This window comes from Choloepus didactylus, chromosome 2 (assembly GCF_015220235.1).
Source record: "Choloepus didactylus isolate mChoDid1 chromosome 2, mChoDid1.pri, whole genome shotgun sequence".
NCBI lineage: Eukaryota > Metazoa > Chordata > Mammalia > Pilosa > Megalonychidae > Choloepus > Choloepus didactylus.
Genome location: NC_051308.1, coordinates 120,401,195 through 120,421,518, shown reverse-complemented (window position 1 = coordinate 120,421,518; position 20,324 = coordinate 120,401,195). Strand labels below are relative to the sequence as shown.

Sequence of the window (20,324 nt, the reverse complement as noted above, 5' to 3'; positions counted from 1 at the left end):
TTTATTAGATTACCGTTTGAATTGAGATGTTATCACTTTTCCTCCAAAATTTATTATTATCTTTTAAAAGTTATTTCATTCTTAATCCACCATCCTGTACATACTGTACAAAAATTCTGAGCTTCCTTCAGGTTCAATCAAGTTCTACCTCCCTAATGAAATCAATCCTAACCTCACTTCTTGCACTGAGCATCTCCTCTGAATTTTCAGAGCCTTTAATATCATTGTCCTCATAAATGCATAACTCACTGAAAAGTGAACTTTTTCATGGAGCAAACCATGACGTGTTTATTTTTTGTACTCCATTACACATAATATTTACTTATTATATACCATCTAAATTAAATTTACATTAATCAATTGAAGAATAGTGTGTAAAATAAAATAAAACTTTGTTAATTTAGGTCCCACTAATTTGGAGTGAATGATAATTCAGCCATGCAACCATTGTAACTATCCTTGAAAAATGTGTTTGGTAAACAAATGCAGCAATAAGAATTAATATGTATTGAGTTTCTGTAATAGGCCTGGAACCATGAAAGGCACTGAAGATGCAGAGATGAACAAGAAAGCCTTTACTCAAGAAACATGAGAAAGGGTGGAGCACCTTAATCTACTGAAGAATAATCCTTTTAATAAATAGCCTCTTGTATGTAATCAATATGCCAATTATGATTAATTTTCACCATTTCATTAAGGGAGTTAGAGCATATGCCTGACAATGTTTTATCCAGATTGTGTTAAGAGAAACATTTTCATTACTTTCTCAGGTATAGATAGAAGCATATCTATCATAATTCAGATGTAACTGACTTGGATTGTTTTAATTAATGCAAATTATTTAAACTTTCTGTACTTAATATTCTAAATGATTATAAAAGTTATTATTCTTACTATTAAATGAATAGGTGAAGATGTCTATTTCAGTTTACCTATTATGATTACCTATCCCCAAAAACCACAAAGTGCATTAGACCAGTGAACAATATTGAGAACACTGCTGAATCAGAAAGAAATAACCATAAGCTTCATATGCCATTGTTTTAAGTCTACAATTATGAAGCAAAGGGATGACTGAAAGTTTTCCAGATAGGAGTGTCTTTTTAAATTTTGAGACCTATGATGCCCAGAAGGCCTATAATTCAGAGGCACTCAGTTTTTGCCCCAGCTATTTTGGCAAAAATCTGATGGCTAATGGAATTAATGGACATGTCATTCTTTGAAATTATTTATAAAGCCAAGGCACCGATTCATTAAGATTTTTGCTCCACAACCAGGCTCCATTTCCAATGAGTTAGTGTGATGGCTGGCAACCTGAGCCCCCCACATCAAGTCCTGGTGAAACTGGTCAGTGCGTCCCGAGTGCAACTGTCCACTGGAGAAACAGCCTGGGGCAGCAGTAAGAGCAGGAGATTTCAAGTCCCGGCTCTGCTGCTCCCCAGCCACATGACTGTAAGTAGGTCATAACTTCTCTGATCTTAGTTCCCCTTTTGCAAAACACGACTTCTTGCCCCATTCACCTCTCATGATTCTAGTGAGGCCCATGGAAGATAATGTGAAAGTGCTTATAAATGGTATAGCCCCAAGCACTTCAATGGTCTATTGTAAATTCTCTTTTGGTGCGTGATACCTCACACTCACTCTTGCCATGCTAGGTGGTGCACTGGGGAGGAGGAATAAATATATTTACAGTTACATATACCAAGAAAAATCCAGCCGCAGGGGCACTCTTGTCTCAACCCCTTTGAATATATCTTCTTTCTTGATTTCCAAGAGCCTCTCAATACTGCTGCAACTCCAGCAGAATGATATAGTGCATTAGCACAGACCTAAGATCAGACCACCAGCTAGATCACTCACTACCGGAGGGCCCTGGCCAGGTATCTAACCTTTCATAAGCTTATTTTCTGATCTGTAAAATGACAATAAAAAATAATACCTATCTCGCAGAATTGTGGCACGAATAGATGAGATAGTCATGTTAAGCATCTAGTAGAGTCCCTGGCACCTAGCAACACTGAAGAACACTATTAGATTCATGCAGGTTTCTGCAGCTAATGTCAAAATGAACATCCCAGTAGAGTCCGAGGACCTGGTTGTGAGTCCTTGTTGCCTCTCTAACTGTGTGATTCTGGAGAATTCACTCAGTCTCTCTGGAGCTCAGTTACTAACCATAAAATGAGGAAGGAAATGTTGTCCTCATGGGGTCTGCATTAGGTAACATACAGTAGTATATATTTGAGTGCTGTGCCTGTTGTAAAGCATGATGCACAAGCACAGGGCTGGTACTTACATTTTTCCATTTTAACAAACACACAGAGAACAATTGCAAAGGTTTTATTTAGCCGCTTTTTGTGCTTGGCACTTAGAAACAGAGTTCCGTGCATAAGGGCAAATTTTTATACACCTTTTCTTCATACATATTTTACATACCCTTTTTATTGCCCCCTTTTTAATATCCATTATATTGGGTTCCCCACTAGGCACATAAATACATTTATCTACAACACCTCAAAACCAAAAATCTTAATAATATCTGTATTATTTTACTTGGTATTTCTTGCATTTCCACACCATTTAAAAAGTTTAGCTTGCACCAAGCATCACTTGTTTTCTTATCATTAAAGGATTTGAGGGGAAGGGGAAGAAAAAGGAAAAAAATCCCAAACTTCAAAATGCAATTAACTATTTGATAAAAACGGAGATCTAAGGGCAGGTAGAAGGGTGTAGAAGGCCCATCTGCAATTCCCTGGAAGGCAACAGGATTTCTCCTGCCACAGGAACCTAGCGCTCTGGAGATCCAGTCAGGATTATAAAACCCACCCTTCTTCACACTCCTTTTATTTCCCTTCCCCTGCCAGGCTGCATGCTGTGCAATCTGCACCTCCCACGTGGCACTTTCCTCTTCTAGGTCACAATGGTCAGAGCCTTGGGGTCAAGATGCAATCCTTGCTCCAGCCCCTCTCACCAACACCCTGACCACACACACTTGTGCCTGAGTCAGCAAGCACAGTGTCCCAGAGAGATTTAATCTCCAGAAACACCATGATTCTTTCTATAACCTCTGGGGAAAATAAAACACAACAAAACAAAACCGAATTTCCTTGGTGAATTAAAATGCCCATCATTTCTCCCACTTTCTCAGTCTTGCTCTCCACCTCTCTCTTGCTCTCTATTCTTTCTCTTTCTTTCTCTCTCTTGTTCAGCTGCTCTTACTCCCTCTCTTCATAGGCACCACTGGGAACATCAAGGATAGCATACTGAGTGAAGAGAGCCAAAGTTTTAAAGCGATCTTTTTCAGGACACCAAATCCAGTTGTAGTGCTGATGTCTTTCCACCCTTGTCAAGGAAAGGGACACACAGTTCATTCCAGAAACGGGGTAAGCTGCAGGGGAGAAAGGCTGGCAGCTACAGCTGTCCCAGTCCATCTAGTGTTGTACATAGACAAATCCTTGGTGAAAGCACCCATTCTGGGCCTCCTTCCACAAAGAGTTCACCCAGTCAAGAGTCAGTGTGATTGTATGTTGGTGTGTGTGTGTGTGAGACTATATATATGTATGTATGCATGTGTAAATTTTCATGGCCGCTACACTCTTCAAAGGCCACTCTGGAGTAGACAATGCTTTATAAAGCTAACGTTTAAGAAGGTAGAAGTATGGCCACTGAATTAGAGATGATTCCAAAGCAAGTAGCCTTCAGTGGCTTAAAAGTGTCTCTTGTTCTTGGATACGTGTTTTCCTCCTCCATAAAAAGAAAAAAAAAAATACAGTCAGTTCCTGTTTTTCAAAAGTATTGGGCTCCCAAGAAAGAGTATCTGTCCATGGAGACTCTGGGGCCTCGACTGCATAGGCTCCGTGGTGTCTGGATTGGCCATTAAACCATGTGCACGGACATCTGGGAGGAGGAGCCTGGAACTGCCCCATACTGCCGGCCGTCACAGGTGTTGGTTGCCTGCTGATTATTGGGCGAAGGGCTAATCATGTGCATACTGTGCTCCATCCCCGTGGGCAGGTACTGCCTCTCTCCAAAGGCCCCATTGGAAGGAGAAGAACAGAGTAAAGTGCTTTGAGAGGTGCTCAGTTTTTCTGGGCTTGCAGCTAGCCTAGGGGAAGTGGGGAAGTTGTATCCATACAAATTGTAGGGATTGTGAAGGGAGAAGGCATTGTAGGAGCTCTGCTGCATGTGGCTGCCCCCAAACATGTGTGGTGATGTGGAGCTGGAGGCTGCATTGCCTGCCTGCATGACATACTGAAACTGAGAAGTGGGGAAGGACCCCAGCTGGCCACCGTAGGCTTCCATCTTGCTGTTGCTAGGCAACGAGGGAGGAGTTGGTATTCCTGAGATCAGGGATGGAGTCCTCTGAGGCATGAAGGTTTCCGAGGGCTGAGTGGCTGAAGTGGTGCCACTCTGGAGCCTGTTATAGCCACTGTCACTCAGCCCTGGGTAGCTCTGCAAGGCAGCCATGTTGCTTCGGGCACAGGGTGGATAATCAGAGAGGTTGAGATTACACAGCTGGCTCTCTCGACAGCCCACGTTGAAAGTGTTGGGGGCCAGATGAAAGGTTGGAGGAGAACAGGATGGAGATAAAAGATGGGAAGAAGCTGAAGGAGATGGTGTCCCAGTGCTGGAGGTGGTTGGGGAAGTACCTGTGCTGCCCCCTGAAAAATAAAACATAAATACTATTGAGACAGAGGCCTTCTTAAGATTAGACTGTGTAGACCAAATGCAAGCCATGAAAAGGTGTCCTCAAATGCCCAAGACGAGCTGATTTTTACAGAAGCATTTACTTTCTCTTAACCCAGCAGACTTCTGCTAAGTCATTCCACTTGTGTGCCTGCACACACACACCCAAAGACAGAGGACAAAGAGCATGAAACAAGAACACTAAGCTCTTTTTTTTTCTCTTTGTAAGAGCCTTAGTAAGTCCTAGTAAAAGAAATAAGCCTTCCAATATTCTCTTTGCCACACCTCACCATCACATTCACTTTCAAAAAGGACCACTGATGTGCAGCATAAAATCCTAGCTTGACATTTCCCATTTTCGTTGGAAATGCAACAAATGTGTATTTTAACCAGGGAGCATTTCTACTTTACCGTATTTAGTCTTCCAGTCAAAAATGCAGGACCCTAATCTCAGAGGAAATGAAGTAGTGGGGCAGGGTAGAGTGCCAAGTCAGGGTTGACTTGGGAGGACTGAGCAGAGGGGCCTACATAATAGGCACTGGGTTATGGGTTGGAAGTTCTGACACATGAAAGATGTTATAAGCACAATTCTACAGTCAAATGAAGCAAGACTAACCTGAAATTAAATCATTATGATCCAGAGGTCTTGCTAATCTCCCTTTATAGGAAGGAGCCTGACCAGTCTCAGAAACTGTACCAAAGACTGTAAGATGAATCTTTGGAATTGGAGATTTGTGCAGACAAGAGGCCAAATAGGACATAAACTGACCTGAAAGTTGGGATACCTAGGGTCTACTCACAACTCCGCCACACTAACCCCCAATGTTAACCTGCACATGCCACTTACCCTCTTGAGGTTCCAGTTTCTTCCTCTAGGAATGAGGATTTGGGTTAGATCAGTGGCTCTCAAGCTTAGCTGCATGTAAGAATCATCTGGAAGCTTTAAAAGAGCCAATGTTCTAGGGTTCTGCTTCAGACCAATTAAATGAAAATTTCTGGAGATGGGACTTCCACATGGGCATTTTTTTTAAGCTACCCAAATGATTCTAATCAGTAGCCACAGTTGAGATCCAGTGATCTAACTGAAATTCCTCATTTGTCAAGGCACTCAGAGTAGTGACTCTTAAACTTGAATGTGCATCAGAATCACCTGGAGGGCCTATTAAAACATGGCTCACAGACCATACCCCCAAAGTTTCAGATTCAGTAAGTCTGAGGTGGGGGCAGACAATTTGCATTTCTAACAAGTTCTTAGGTGCTATTGAAGGTGCTGGTCTGGGACCATGCTTTGGCTTAGATCTCCAGGTCCCTTTCATCTCTAAAAATCCCTGAATCTGTATTTGACGGGGTTGCTCTAGTGACTCGTGGATGTTAGAACTGAGTTGGTGGTGTACACACAAACGGTCTAAGTTATAATATAACCCAATCTACTTCAAATTCATTCCCAGGCAGTATAAAAAGACCAAAAATGACCTTTATAAATCTCCCCTTTCCCTGGACCAGGAATCAGCAGCACAGAAGTTGAAGACAGTGATAAGTGCTGGGGCTGCTGGACCTTCCCTTGAATTCCAGAATGAGCTGCTGATGATTTTCCTTAGGGGATCTCCCATGACGGAATTCCCTCCTTCAGGGCAAGTTTAGGATTTTCCCAGAATTGTTGAGAGTTGTGATTCCCCAAGGAAATGTGATTCCTTTAGGAAATCCACAACTCAAGTTGAGGCTCTTAGAACCTGAGCTGCTGTAAGAGTAAAGCTGATCTTAAGTGGAAAGGAACAGAGGTAAGTGTTCTATCAGTAAGGAAAATGGGCAGAAAACCAGCAGGTTCCAGAGATATTGGGATACAAAGATAGCATCTACAGTGTGCCAGGAGTGAGGATCCCAGAAGTGCAAGTTGAGAGGCCAATGCCTCAAAAAGTCCCCAGAGTTAAATCAAAACTCTAAAGAAATTTTTGGCAGGGAAAAAAAAGTCCTCAGCCTACATCCACAGATACAGCTAGTCCTACTGGCTGTATAAACACAAATTTGGCTCTTGATAATAATTTTTCAGAGTTAAATTTTTACAAAGCCAAGCTAGGACTCCAGTGTTAGCTTCATTGGGGAGTTGTGTTGACCATTGGGGTTAGATAAGAATAGCTGCTGCTATTAGAGTCATTTCAGGAAATCCTTGTTCAAGCCTGAAATTTCTTTCATAGAGGTAAAAAGGCTGTTATTCCACAATTTGAGATAAGGCCAACACTGCAAATGCCTCTGGGAGAAGTACACCAGCAACTGGCTATAGAAGGAAGAGCACCGAGCTCAATTCTAGGTCCATCAGCTTCCATCCAGTCCAGTGCATGACCACAAACAAGGCAGAATGCCTCTGTGGGCCCAATTTTCCTCATCTGCGAAATGAGGCTTAAACTAGAGAGCCTCAGTTTCTGTCCTTCTCTAACAGTGTATTCATGTCTAAGGATTAAATTTATGCTAAAATCTAAATGACCAATTTAAAGTACTTTCAAAGGAGTTATTTCAATGTAAGGGAGAATTTCTGGAAGGGGAAGTAAGAGGAGAAAGCACATCACATTCCTCTTGTTTGTTGACTCTTGAATGGCTTAGCCTACAGTGCATTAGAAGAAGTTCAGAGATTCATTTTCTGTGTGTGTGATGTTCCTCTTTATGGTATTCTACACATTTTCCTCCTCTTCCACCTTAACTGCCATGAGCTTCAATGAAATAAGCACTATGGCACAAATGGAGAAACTTGACTCCAGCTGTAAAGACTGGTGTTTTACAAGATATGTATCTGGTCTCCTCTTTGAAAGTCCATCCTTGCTCTCCATGAGCTGGTGTTTATGTGGTCCCCAAGGAGACCACCTGTTCAGCATGCTGCACTGTCCAGTTATAGGTCCACTCCATCAGGCACTGGCCCTCACTCTGCAGCAGGAAGCAAAAAAATGGAGCAGATGACTTTTTACAACTCTAAATGGTTTTCTCGGATGGCCCAAGATGGAACGAATGGAACTGATTTAAGGTTCAATTGGTTTCACTGCAAAATTAAGGAGGGAACTATTAACAAGTTACAGGGATTTCTGCTGAGCAGATGAGAGGCATATGTTTGAAAGTTTGTAGTCAGCTTGCTTTGGCTTTTAAATGACACTCACTGAAATGAGACTTGGTGACCTACTGAGCTTCAGGGATGGAACTTTCCCCATTTACTAGTGTTTGAAAAGGAACAGCAAGCCTGTTCAAAAGAAGGTCACACTGCTTCCATTCACTTTGAAGAAATGTTCTAATGCATTTAAAGTATTCATTGCAGATAATAGCTGTTTTTCAAGTTCACAGACAGAGAGAGGACTATGGCATTCATTTTGCAAAGAAGTAAACTGAGTTACTGAGAAGTCTTTACTCTCTTATGATCTAACAGCTTGTCAGCTGTTAAACAAGATTGATTGAGCATGCCAGTCAAGTGCTAAATAAGCATAAGAAGGCAGCCCACCCTCCCTGTGCATTTCTGCACTTAGCTGACTAGAGGCCTCTCATCACAAAAAAGCTAGGGCAGTGTGGCCAGTTCATGCTGCGAGAGAAGGGGTCAGAACTGCTTTGCAAAGAAAAGCCTGCCTCCCCTTTTTGTATAGCATTATCTTCCCTTTACCCTCATACCCCACCTACCTTCCAGGTCCTGAATGCTCTAAGGTTCTTGAGATAAACTGTATTTAATGGATAAGCATGGAACACGGAATCGGAAAAACCAGGTTCCAATCCCAGCTGGCTTTACTGATTATGGGACCTTTGCACATTGGCTTCACCAAGCCTTGGGTTCTGTAACCATATAAATGGAAATACTAAGATCTACTTTGTAGGGGTGTTTTGAGAAATAGGTGAAATAATATATAAGCTTCCAAAACAGTACTTGATATATAGGCACTAAATATTTGTTTCCTTTTGCCTTCTATGAGAGAGGAAGGAGTGAAGGAAGGAATGAAGGAAGAAATCTTAGAGCATTTGGGTTCTAATGAGGATGGCTCACAGATGTTGGCCTCTATCAGTGGCGCTACGCCTCTTGGCACTGATGAGTACGATGTCACAACAGGTAGATGCCCCAATGTTACAGTCTAGAGGAGCCTCCATTGCTGTGAATGACATATCCCAGGACACAAGACAGCTATGGGCCCACCCAGACCATAGTTCCAAAGGCTAAAATGACTCTGGTTATTCTCTGAACTATCCACACCAGAAATGGGCTGCCCCATGGCTCCATCTCTTCTCAGAACAATGAAAAAAGGAATTGACAGAATACACATAGATAAGTTTCTCACCCACTGTCCACTTCTGAGAGGCAATTAAAATGTAATGCTCTGCCTCCTCCCGAATGCCTCTTTGTTGCTCAGATGTGGCCCTGTCTCTCTAGCTAAGCCAACTTGAAAGGTGAAATCACTGCCCTCCCCCCTACGTGGGATCAGACACCCAAGGGAGTGAATCTCCCTGGCAACGTGGAATGTGACTCCCGGGGAGGAATGTAGACCTGGCATCGTGGGACGGAGAACATCTTCTTGACCAAAAGGGGGATGTGAAAGGAAATGAAATAAGCTTCAGTGGCAGAGAGAATCCAAAAGGAGCCGAGAGGTCACTCTGGTGGGCACTCTTACGCACACTTTAGACAACCCTTTTTAGGTTCTAAAGAATTGGGGTAGCTGGCGGTGGATACCTGAAACTATCAAACTACAACCCAGAACCCATGAATCTTGAAGACAGTTGTATAAAAATGTAGCTTATGAGGGGTGACAGTGGGATTGGGAAAGCCATAAGGACCACACTCCACTTCGTCTAGTTTATGGATGGATGAGTAGAAAAATAGGGGAAGGAAACAAACAAAGGTACCCAGTGTTCTTTTTTACTTCAATTGCTCTTTTTCACTCTAATTATTATTCTTGTTATCCTTGTGTGTGTGCTAATGAAGGTGTCAGGGATTGATTTGGGTGATGAATGTACCACTATGTAATGGTACTGTAAACAATCGAAAGTACGATTTGTTTTGTATGACTGCGTGGTATGTGAATATATCTCAATAAAATGAAGATTAAAAAAAAAAAAAAAAAAAAAAAAAGACATAATGCTGAGCAAAATAAGCCAGGCACAAAAAGAGAGATATTGTATGTTACCACTAATGTGAATTCTGTGAAAAATGTACAATGTTTTATACTGTAGAATGTAGGGGACCTAGAGATACCAATTAGTGGAGGGGGAATGATAATCTAATAAGAACAGATAAACTATGGAGGGTAATCTCAAGGTTATGGGAATGCTCAGGAATGATTATGGTTTGTAAACTTTCTTGGATATAGTAAGATCATGTTGGAAGCAATAGAGTTATTTTAGGTTTTTTTTTTCTCTTATTCCATTGTTTTCTTAGGGGTTGTTAATTTTCTTGGGGTATGGTAGGAACATGTTGGAAGCAATGTAGTTATTTTAGATTATTTGTTTTTCTTACTCCTCTGTTTGGACATGGTTTATTAATTTTCTTGGGGTATGGTAGGAACATATTGGAAGCAAAGTAGTTATTTTAGGTTATTTGTTTTCCTTAATGCATTGCTTTGTTTGAAATGTTGTGGGGTTTTTTTGGTTGTTGTTTGCCTGTTTGTTTTTAATTTTTTGATAAACAAAGTTAAAAAATTGAAAAAAAATTAGTAGAAAAATGGGAGTAAAAACTAAATGACAAATAGGGTGGGATGGGGGGATGGTTTGGGTATTCTCTTTTCACTTTTATTTTTTATTCATATTCTGATTCTTTCTGATGTAAGGAAAATGTTCAGAAATAGATTGTGGTGATGAACGCATAACTATATGATCATACTGTGAACAGTTGATTGTATACAATGGACGACTGTATGGTTTATGAACATATTTCAATAAAACTTAATTAAAAAAAAAAAAATGTAATGCTCTGGGTAGCTTAAAACTCTTGGGTGATCCAGGACCAATGCCCCAAGCTGCTTTCATTTTATTTTACCCATGGACCAAAGTGAGGAGATACATATTAAAATTCATGCACAACCTTAACTTGCTCCCATATTCAAGGTTAACAGCTAAAATAACCAAAAAGAATGCATGTTCAGCAATGGTCCCATAAAAGGACAACAAGCTAGAATATACTTGTGTGCCACAAAGACAAGCTAAATGTGACCGTGAAAATCCTGAATGCCAAACCTGCTTACATTTGCATCTTTAAATCGATCACTTCCAGATTGTAATATGGTAGCTTTCACATACAGTTTTCCTTTGGGTTTTTTTTTGTTGTGCTTTTCCCCTTACTCCCCCAAATTGAAAAACAGTAAAACAAAACCCCATCTGGGCTAGTAAAGAATAAATTTCCATGTAATTGCTCGGTTCCACGATCTAGGCTGTTCGCTTGTATAACTCAATGGCATCCGTCCCTGAGGAGTGCTGATTCACTGCATGCCCTTGAGAAGCCTTCTTTGAGGCTTTCAAATAGATACAAGGTAAAATGTCAGCACTCCACGGACTGATCCCAAGGAACAAATCCAGAGGCCATAAGATTTAACAAGCACAGCTCTATTAATCTCAATTAAGGAATCATACCCTTCTCATAACGTAAATGTGAAACATTATAGTGCTAATGGGAATTGAGTGATTTCACTCTTAGAAGAATTCTTAGTGTGTCCTTTTACACAAAATGTAAAGGTATGCGTAGATCCAAACTCCTTCCCTTTAACGTAACTTTTAATATATGCATCAAATTCTCATTTTTCACACTGGTGCTCCGTGTCCCAAGTCTCGCTGTTTCTTAGTTGGTCCTATTTCACACCTAACCACATTCCCTAGGTGAACTGCCACCACTTTTTTACTTGCCACTAGCTTGTTTATTTTCTCCGCTACTTGTGTTACCGCCTTCCTAGTGGCAGTATCTAACAGGAGTTATCATCACTTGGAACTCATCTCCCTCTATTCTAGCAACAGAACCTGGATTTTCCACTGGGAAATACCTCCGCTTCACCTACCTCCATGAAAGGCTTGTGACTCAGAGTAAGACCATCAAAGAATCATATTCCCCTGCCACAGTAATTGGTCCAGAGGTGATCCAACTAGGGTCACCCAGACTCAGTAAGATTTTGTTAGACATCGTAGGAGACAGGCCCATGCCCTTTGTCATAGGATTTAAACCTAAGAAGATGTAGGTCCAGGGCCGCTGGCAACAGCCACCATGAGGATCCTGAGAATGAAGTCACGAGAGGAGAAAAGTCAAGAAATGGAACAAGACCTGGTGTTGATGAGCTTGTTTGGGACTCCGGATCAAGATTTGCCTAAAGTCAGCTACTTAAATACTTTCAGTTTCATGAGCCAATGAGTTTCCTTTTTGTTTAAGCCATTTGGGCTTTACTTTACTTACAGCACTAAGAATTCTAATTGATACAGTGCTCTAATTTGCTGGTTATTCCACTGAAGGATTGGGTACATTAGGATAAGGCTAGGGGAGAGACAAATGGAAAGAAGAGTGGAAGGAATAGATTACAGACCACTCTGTCAGTTGGGAGCTATGGATGATTCTTTCCTAAAATATGATAAAATCCCAACAAGTAGTAATAAGAGATTTCAGCCATCTGGACACCTGATGGATATCTGGCTCTGCTAAAAAAAGTAACATCTGATAAAATATTGACTTAAATTGCAAAAAAAAATGTAATCTCAAATTGTTGAGGAAATAGGAAAGCAAAAGAAATGAAAATGCTGGAGAGTATGAAAAAGTAGCTTTTCATATTAGAATTTATAAGGAATATAATGTAGAGACTAGCAAAGCAGCAACTGTTGGTTTTTTTAAGAAAAGATTTGTAAAAGTTCAGAGAAAAGATGTGTACAAATGCATCCACAGAAAATCTAGATAGGAAGGTGGTTCCAAAACCTAAATGCAAACCACAAATAAGAAGATTAAAAAGAGAAGCATGTAAAGACATCAAAGTGGCTATTTTCTGATGGGATTATAAACACAATTAGAAAAGACCTAAGGAAATTCATAAAAATAAGGAAAAATTAAAAAAAAGGCACAATCCCATAAGAATAGTGTCAAGAAGTCCAGAATTAAGCGAAGGTTATAGATTTCCATAACAGTGATTCAGATTATCTTCATCCTTCTATAGGTTTCTTTCTTTCAAACATAGTACACCATTTTAATTCTCTATTCTTGTCATTAATTCTGTTCCAACATGACTTAGCATTACCTATGACTACATAAGAAATATTAAATATTAGTTGACTAGATGGATGAACAGGTGAACATTATTTACTTCTTAGTGTTAAATTTTCACCATTTTTATTTCTTCTCCATTTAATGAGCATTGATATATGAATATCAGACTATAAATAATTGTTCCCAACTTGCTTTTCTAATATTTTCACTTGAGAATTCCTGTATACTTCCTACACTAACATTTACCAAACTTGTTTTCTTCTTGGTGTCCAATTTCCTTATTTTTTTCTTATGATTTTTTTTTCTGTCTACCTCCCCTTCAAATTTTAGCCTAAAGTTGTCCTGTTTTGTTGAGTTTTTGCCAAACACATTCACATCTGCCCCTATAAGATACAACCTACTGGCATTCACTCACTAATTCAACCAATATTTGAGGACCAAATATGTACCAGATATCATGCAAGGAACCAGGTATTTAATAGTGAGACAAAAAATAGGAGAGAAATGTGGACAAAGGTTATTAATCAAATAATGACACAAATAAACAAGAGCACACACTAAGGGGACTTAGCCTACCCTGGATGGCAGAGAAAGCTTCCCCAAGGAATTGGTATTTTAACTGATATCTACAAACATAGAAGCATTACTGAAAGGGCAAGTGTAGTTCCCAGGCAAAGGGAACATGTGGAAGAAAAGACTTGGCATGTTTTAAGAAGTGGACCTAAGATCAGTGATACTAGAATAACAGAAAGAAAGAGGGAAAGTGGCATAGGCTAAAGCTAGTGTAGCAATGCTAGTAATAATAAGAAAAATAATAGAGAACATTTACTGAGCATTTATTATGTCAGAGACACTCTTCAAAGCATTTTACATATATTATCTCATTTAATCCTCATTATTACTATTTCCATTTTAGAAATGGGGCTGCAAAAGCCAGAACATGCAAGGTCTAGTAGACTATGTTAAGCAGTTTGGTCTTTCATAAGTACAAATTATGACCAATGAAGGGTTTTAAGCAAGTTGAGATAAGGGGTTGATTTGAACAGATGGGTTTTTTTTTGGGTGGGGGGGGAGACTTTGACTGCAGTATGGAGAACAGCTTGGAGGGAAAAAAGAGAAGCTACAAAGGGCATTGCTGCCACCCAGGTGAGAGATGATGACAGCTCAGAGAGAAGTGATGGCAAGAGGGATTAAAGATGAGTGGAATCAAGAACTTGGTGATAGCTGGACATGGTGGGTGGGAGACAGGAGGAGACATTGGGGGTGATGCCCAGGAGTCAACTCATGGAGCTGACAGGATGGTGGTTTCCTTCCCCAGGGAAAGAGCACCAGGTCTGTGAGATAGACGACAGATTCAGTGTTGGACACACTGAGCTTAAGGGGATTTGGGGACAAAATAGAATATGTAATCAATAATTGTTTGTTTTAGTGGATTGAACTGAAATGCTCTCCAACCCCTATCAGAAATTCCTCATTGTTATGGTGTAAGCCACGTTACAGAATTGAGATCTTGTTCTTCTGTGGCTAAGAAGAGGAGCGGAGGGGGGGGGGGGGGCTTATCAAAAAATTCTTTCTGAATATCCAGTTGCAAGCCATACTGATGGGCATCATTCCTCATCTCAGTGATAAACAGATCCGTGTAAGTGGCTGTCTTTGAATCACTGTAATGACTCCGAGTTCAAAGGAGGCTGTCCATTGATTGATTTCTCCTTCTTTCCAAATCTTTAATAAGCATTAACTAGTTCAGTTTCTGATTCCTCTCACTGACCAACTGCTAACCAATATGAATCAAACTGATGAAAAAAAAAATCCTATCACCAACAGAGATTCTCATAATCCTAACTTTTTAATTGCCTGACAAATATTAAAAGACTGAGAGGTGTTGAACTCTAATTTTGTCCACTAGCAATTGGGGGGAAAGGAGGGCTTCTGTATGAAGGTTTTCCTCATTTCCACAGATGAAGACACATGCCCAGCTCTGGAATCACTGTTCCAGGAAGGTTCCTTTTAGCACAACAGTTGTCAGATGTCTTGGCATTATTGCTCACAAAAGTTCTCTCTGTTTGGGCCACACAAATAACTTCATTATATATATACAGAACTTGAGGCACAGATTTTGCTGCAGGATATCCATCAGAACAATAACAGGATTAAACTTGACCATAGCTCACCTGGGATCTTATTTCTTTTTCCTTCTGTGTCTATTTTGCTTCAGTCAACGTCCCCAAGAAGAGCTTAGTTGGTTAGTTCATTTCTTCCCTGTCACTAGCTATGAAGCAGAAGCCATTCCTGAAATGTATTTACTATCTCCAGTCCCTACAGACTCTCCCAAAGTATAAACTCCCTTGCCGTTTCTAAATTAAGATGTCTGAAGGTAAGACCATGCACTTGATTTCACCAAAAATGAAATACAAACCTATTTAGAGTTAAGGTTCTTCCAAGCAGAAAGGGTGAGCCAGCTTGCAGCAGCAGCACAAAACTTTCCTAGGGCTGCATATTTGACATGTCAAATATTCATGTGTTTGAGGCAATGAGGCAGTGTTGACATGTAAGTGAGTCAGTCTTTATCTGGATCTTAGGTTTGGTGTGAACACTGCCAATACTTCTCTCACTAAATGGAATCACAGCATAATCATCGTGCTGCTGAAGTTTCCACTAGAAGTTCACCACTTTATTTCTTCTAAGACTCAAAACAGTTCAGCACAGATGGCCTTGTCTCTTTTTATGAGGGATACTGTCCAGAGTTACTGGAATTCTTAGTTCTTAAGGGAATAGGGAATGCATTGCTGCTTTTACATCCTTTGTTAACATCAAGAAACCAAGCCACATATTTTTAATAATGAGAATCTGGACCAAGTTCAGTGTATCGTTCAAAAATATATTCCAATTAAAAAGAAGCTTGGCTTTTCCTCTAACCCCATCCCACCACCATATGTGTACAATAATTCTAAACTTTATTTGGAAGGGGGGCACTGAAGTGATGATGATATTATGCTTTGAAAGTTCAATTTCTTTTAAACCAATGTTTTCAAAGTGTCAGTAATCAGCCTTTGTATTGATAAATTCTCAGAGGAAGCACCATGAAGCCTGAACACCCAGGCAACTCATGCAAGTTCTGCATGATTGTGCCTGTTCAATGGCTCCAATGATCACTCGGTACCTAGAGCCACATACACTGTAGGGGCTTGTGCTCCAAGATGGAATCAGACAGTGACCCTGTCTACTTGAGTCACAATATCATTGTTATCATCTTTCATCATTCTTTAGGTACTTTCTGGGTACCAAAAAGCCCTTAGGTGGGCCTTGGGGACCCAGCACTGAACAGAATTGTCCTCATCAATCCCTGCTTTCAAGAACTGGCAAACTTGTCATTCCAGCTTCCAAGATACAAACTCCTGCTTGGCTAAAGCTTGAATAGACAATGAGCAAAGCAAGAGCAGATAAGCAAAGAATCTGCCTCAGAAACAAATAGAATAAAAAGACACCTCTGCATGACACGTTTTCTAAAGCACATTTATATAAATTTCCTCACCAAAAAAAGTATCCTTCTTTTGTAGCTGAGTAAACTAGGGCCCAGAATGTAAATAATTTGCTCAAGATTATATAGAGAGTTACTGGCCATCAAAGATGAGGGCACAGATCTTCCAATCCTAGATTTCAGCTCTCTGTTTATTAAGGGCCATGAGAGCCTCAAGCAACAGTAACACCCTTAATATTTTTTGACCCTGCTTCTATTAAAGATTTATGGGAAGCAAGACGCTTTATACGTAAGGCTTCCATTTCTCCCCACCTATAAAACTAGAACTTCTGGGTGACTTGCCTCACCAGATCCAGATCCCTATGAAGATGAATGTTCTAATCATAGTTTGCATATTTAGTCACCGGAAAGGCAATATGCCCTGCCCCCATTGTTTCTTCCTCATAAATATCCATAGAAACATGGAGGATGAAGATGATAATGATAATGATGACAACAAGAGCTACCATGTACTGAGTGCTTACTGTGTTTTAAATGTAGTGTCTCATGTAACCCTCACAGTAATTCTATTATATTCTCCCTATTTTGCATATTGAAGGACTTGACTAGGGTTAAAAAGTCAGGAAGGGACAGTGTTAAGAGTCAACCCAGGGTGTCTGACTCTAACACTTATGTTCTTAATCACTAAACTCACCTCAAAAACCTAATTTAGTGTGCAAAACACTAGAGGAACCTTGAAGAAGGGAATGTAATATAATATATTACCAAGTCCCAGAATGGCATCCCAAATGGGCCATTTGATGGGACAGAATAAACTCCATCTATACCTTTGATCAGTGTCACTTTTGAACACAGGTTGCCTGGAGAAAAAGACTCATAAAACATCTGACACTTTTGGAAGCTTTCACTTAGGTACCTAGATTGATGGGTGCTGCACTAGGGAGAGCCATTGATGGGACTGAGAAAAGAAGTTGAAATCAGCCCAGAAACAATCTTGGACACATGACCTCAGACTTCCTAACCTGTGTTCCATAGGAAGAGAGATTAGAAATTGGAAGAAAAGCATAAAGCAGTGTTGGGGGAGTGGGGAGAGGAGGAGTCCCCCAGCCCACCAACTTGATAGGGGTTTGTCCCATAGAAAGCAAAATAAGAGCAAACACAAGTTGCAAGGTTCAGGTGGGCTTGCAGTAGCCCCCTCCTCAATGCTGGAGCTATGTTTATGTTTCTCATGTATAAAACTAGGATAACAAAACTAATAAAGCTACCATGAGGAATGAATGAAGTTATAATGAAGATCTCTTCAAATATCAGGGCTCTAGGAATGCTTAGTGATAGTAATAATAATCCCATCAACATCATAATCGTAAACATATAACCTTGCTTTTAAAAGGGACAGAGGATTTTGAGTGCAGGCGAAATGTTGCCTCGGGTACCACTTTTTTTTGCACAAGTGGCAATGCTTTGATTATTTACAGAGCTACCAAGTTCTCTTCATTCCAGGAGAGTCGATGTAACACAAGCTTGGCATGGGCAAGATTTGCTATATCCAGTTCAACTCCCACTTCTTCCCCAACCCTGTCACCAGGCAGAGCCCTTACTCCAGGGGTTTACCTTGTTGCTTTTGCATGGTGGTGAAATCCTCAAAGGTGAGTGTGCGCACGGGGGGTCTCCAGAATGCATAAGTCTCCATGATGGCTTCCAGGCCGGTTCTGTAGAGAAAAGGCCAGTGAAGGAAGTTGTAAATCATCCCAAGGAAAACAGTGACTTTTTAGAGATCCTACAGTGGTTTGTCTAACAAGTAATTCAAGCCTAGGCACTGAAAGATATCACCACCAGGGTCAACTGGTCTGGAAAAGCACAAGGTTCAGGTGACTCTGGATTGCAGGAAGAAGAACAAATTAACCCACTTCAGATGGTTGGCAAACAAATCTAGGACTATGATGGCATTTCATCCTGACCTTTCTTCAAAAGATTTGTGCTCTGCATGAAAAAAACAATGTTAAGTGTTAAAGGTCAAGACAACTAATGTCATGAGTACAGATGAATAGAGCATAGTGTTGACTTTTTCTCTAGCACAAGAAGACGTCATCATTACCATGGTGCACTGACATGGTTTTTCCCAGTCAACTCCACCCCTCGGCTATGGAAAGAGTCAAGGAAACTGTCAAACTGCTGTGCCTTTAAAGGTTTCTGAAATCAACACAGACAAGCAGGGCAACGGAAATGAAAGGAGAGGTAAGCAATCAAATACACTTGAGTTTCCACTTGAAGGCAAAGAAAGGGCTTGTTCCCAGAAATTTTACCTCAGGCAAAAAAGACTAATACATTTCTCCAAATATTTATCTGTATTTTTGTAATCTAGGAGTCAAGCTAGTCTTAGAGGGGCATATTTTGGGGACTGTCAGACTTCAGGAAATGTCCAATATTTTACAAGTACATTCCTTTAACGTTTCTTGGTCATTGATGTTTGAAATTCCATTAATTGGACTATGTTCACCCTGTCTATTTTACCCTTCAATTAATTATCTCTCTACTAAATATGTAAAGTGAGATGCTGATAAACATCATCTTAACAGAATTAACAGGTTATGTCAGATACATTATTGCTGATATTTAATGTCCTCAATTAAGGTTACTGTACTGCTTAGGTTTTTTAAAAGCTTTGAACAGAGCTGCTGCTGTTGACTTCTCTTTAAAGCTAACAGCTTCACTTCTATCTAAGTGCAGTGGGAGAAGACATGCAGGGACTGTGGGGTAGATAGGAGGAGGAAGGTAGAGAAGAAAAAGTGGCATAGATGCTTTCAGAGCAATAGCACTGGAAAGTAGCATCGTGTCCCTTCCCGGAAAAGAAAACGTTTCCCTTTTTGGATGAAATTTACACTGCCTCTTCTCCCTAGGTAACACATTTCCAGAGTTCTCTTCAGCACTGCATACCAAGAGTGAAGTGAGAAGTATTTCATTTTAAATGAAAACAAATATCCTTTCCTTATAATTGACTATAGGATCCTCTGAGGTTCTTCTCAGATGAGCTGCTGATATACTGACTGGTCCTTTGTGTTGGAAAATTTCCTCTTAGAACATGCCTTACTTGCAGAGTTAACTTTCTAAAGTCTTCCCTGGAATCTTGGAGGCTTTAAATACACCCATGTTGGCAAACTGAACTCTGTATTTTAAGAAGAGGTTCAGAGGAGAGGGTGTTGCATGGTGTTTATTAGCTGTTAATCTGTTAGAAGTAGGAATAGAAGACATCTCCACATAGTCACCCTATATTAATGCTGAATACAGTACATGAAACTATTTGTGGAGAGAAATGGCCCAGGCAATTAGAGAGTTCAGAACAATAAGGGGATAGGCAGATAAGCAGTGCTGAGATTAAGTGGATGGAAGAAATAGACAGGCCAGGCTTAGATCTTACTGCCTGGTTCTGGAATGCTGGCTGCCCACCAGGACATCTTAGGATTCCTTTTAATGGCACAGGAAGCTCGCCGCAAATGGCAGGGTCTTTATTGTTCCACCTCCTATTCCACTCTTCCCAGGAATGTGTACCAATGATGAGAGCAAAATATTACCTCAAGGACAAAGAACGTCCCGTCTCGTTTCATAATACAGTGCTAGAAGACTGAAGTAGCAACAACACAATGATATATAGGCAGTATCATATTTATTGGAAAAATATATAAATGAACTTTGGTTTCACTCTTATAATAAGCAAAAAGGCTGAGGCAAAGATATCAATAATTTTATTTAAGCAGCCAATTCTATACAGGAGAATGACCATTTAACCCAAATCTAAAATAAAACTGCAAGTCTAAGTTATGGAATCATAGATTTAAAAGTTGAGAAAGGTCACATGTGTCATCTGCTGTTACCCCCGTGACAGCATCTTGGATGGTTATCCAGCCTCTGTTGGCATATTTCCCAAGAAACTATTCTGGTTTGCTTTGTGTGTGTGAGTGTGTGTGTGTAGTTTTTGTTTGTTTGTTT

The 20,324-nt window shown here is 40.3% G+C and overlaps 1 protein-coding gene across 1 annotated transcript in view; it reads right to left on the bottom strand.

The window, feature by feature from the left end:
* Window positions 1-3,873: 3,873 nt before the first annotated feature.
* Window positions 3,874-20,324, bottom strand: part of TBX15 (T-box transcription factor 15) — a 97,637-nt gene continuing 81,186 nt past the window's right edge. The window contains exons 7-8 of the mRNA XM_037814996.1: window positions 17,952-18,049; window positions 3,874-4,658 (exon numbers count right to left, since the gene is read on the bottom strand). Coding sequence (XP_037670924.1) covers window positions 3,874-4,658; window positions 17,952-18,049 — 883 coding nt within the window. The remainder of the gene's footprint in view (window positions 4,659-17,951; window positions 18,050-20,324) is intronic.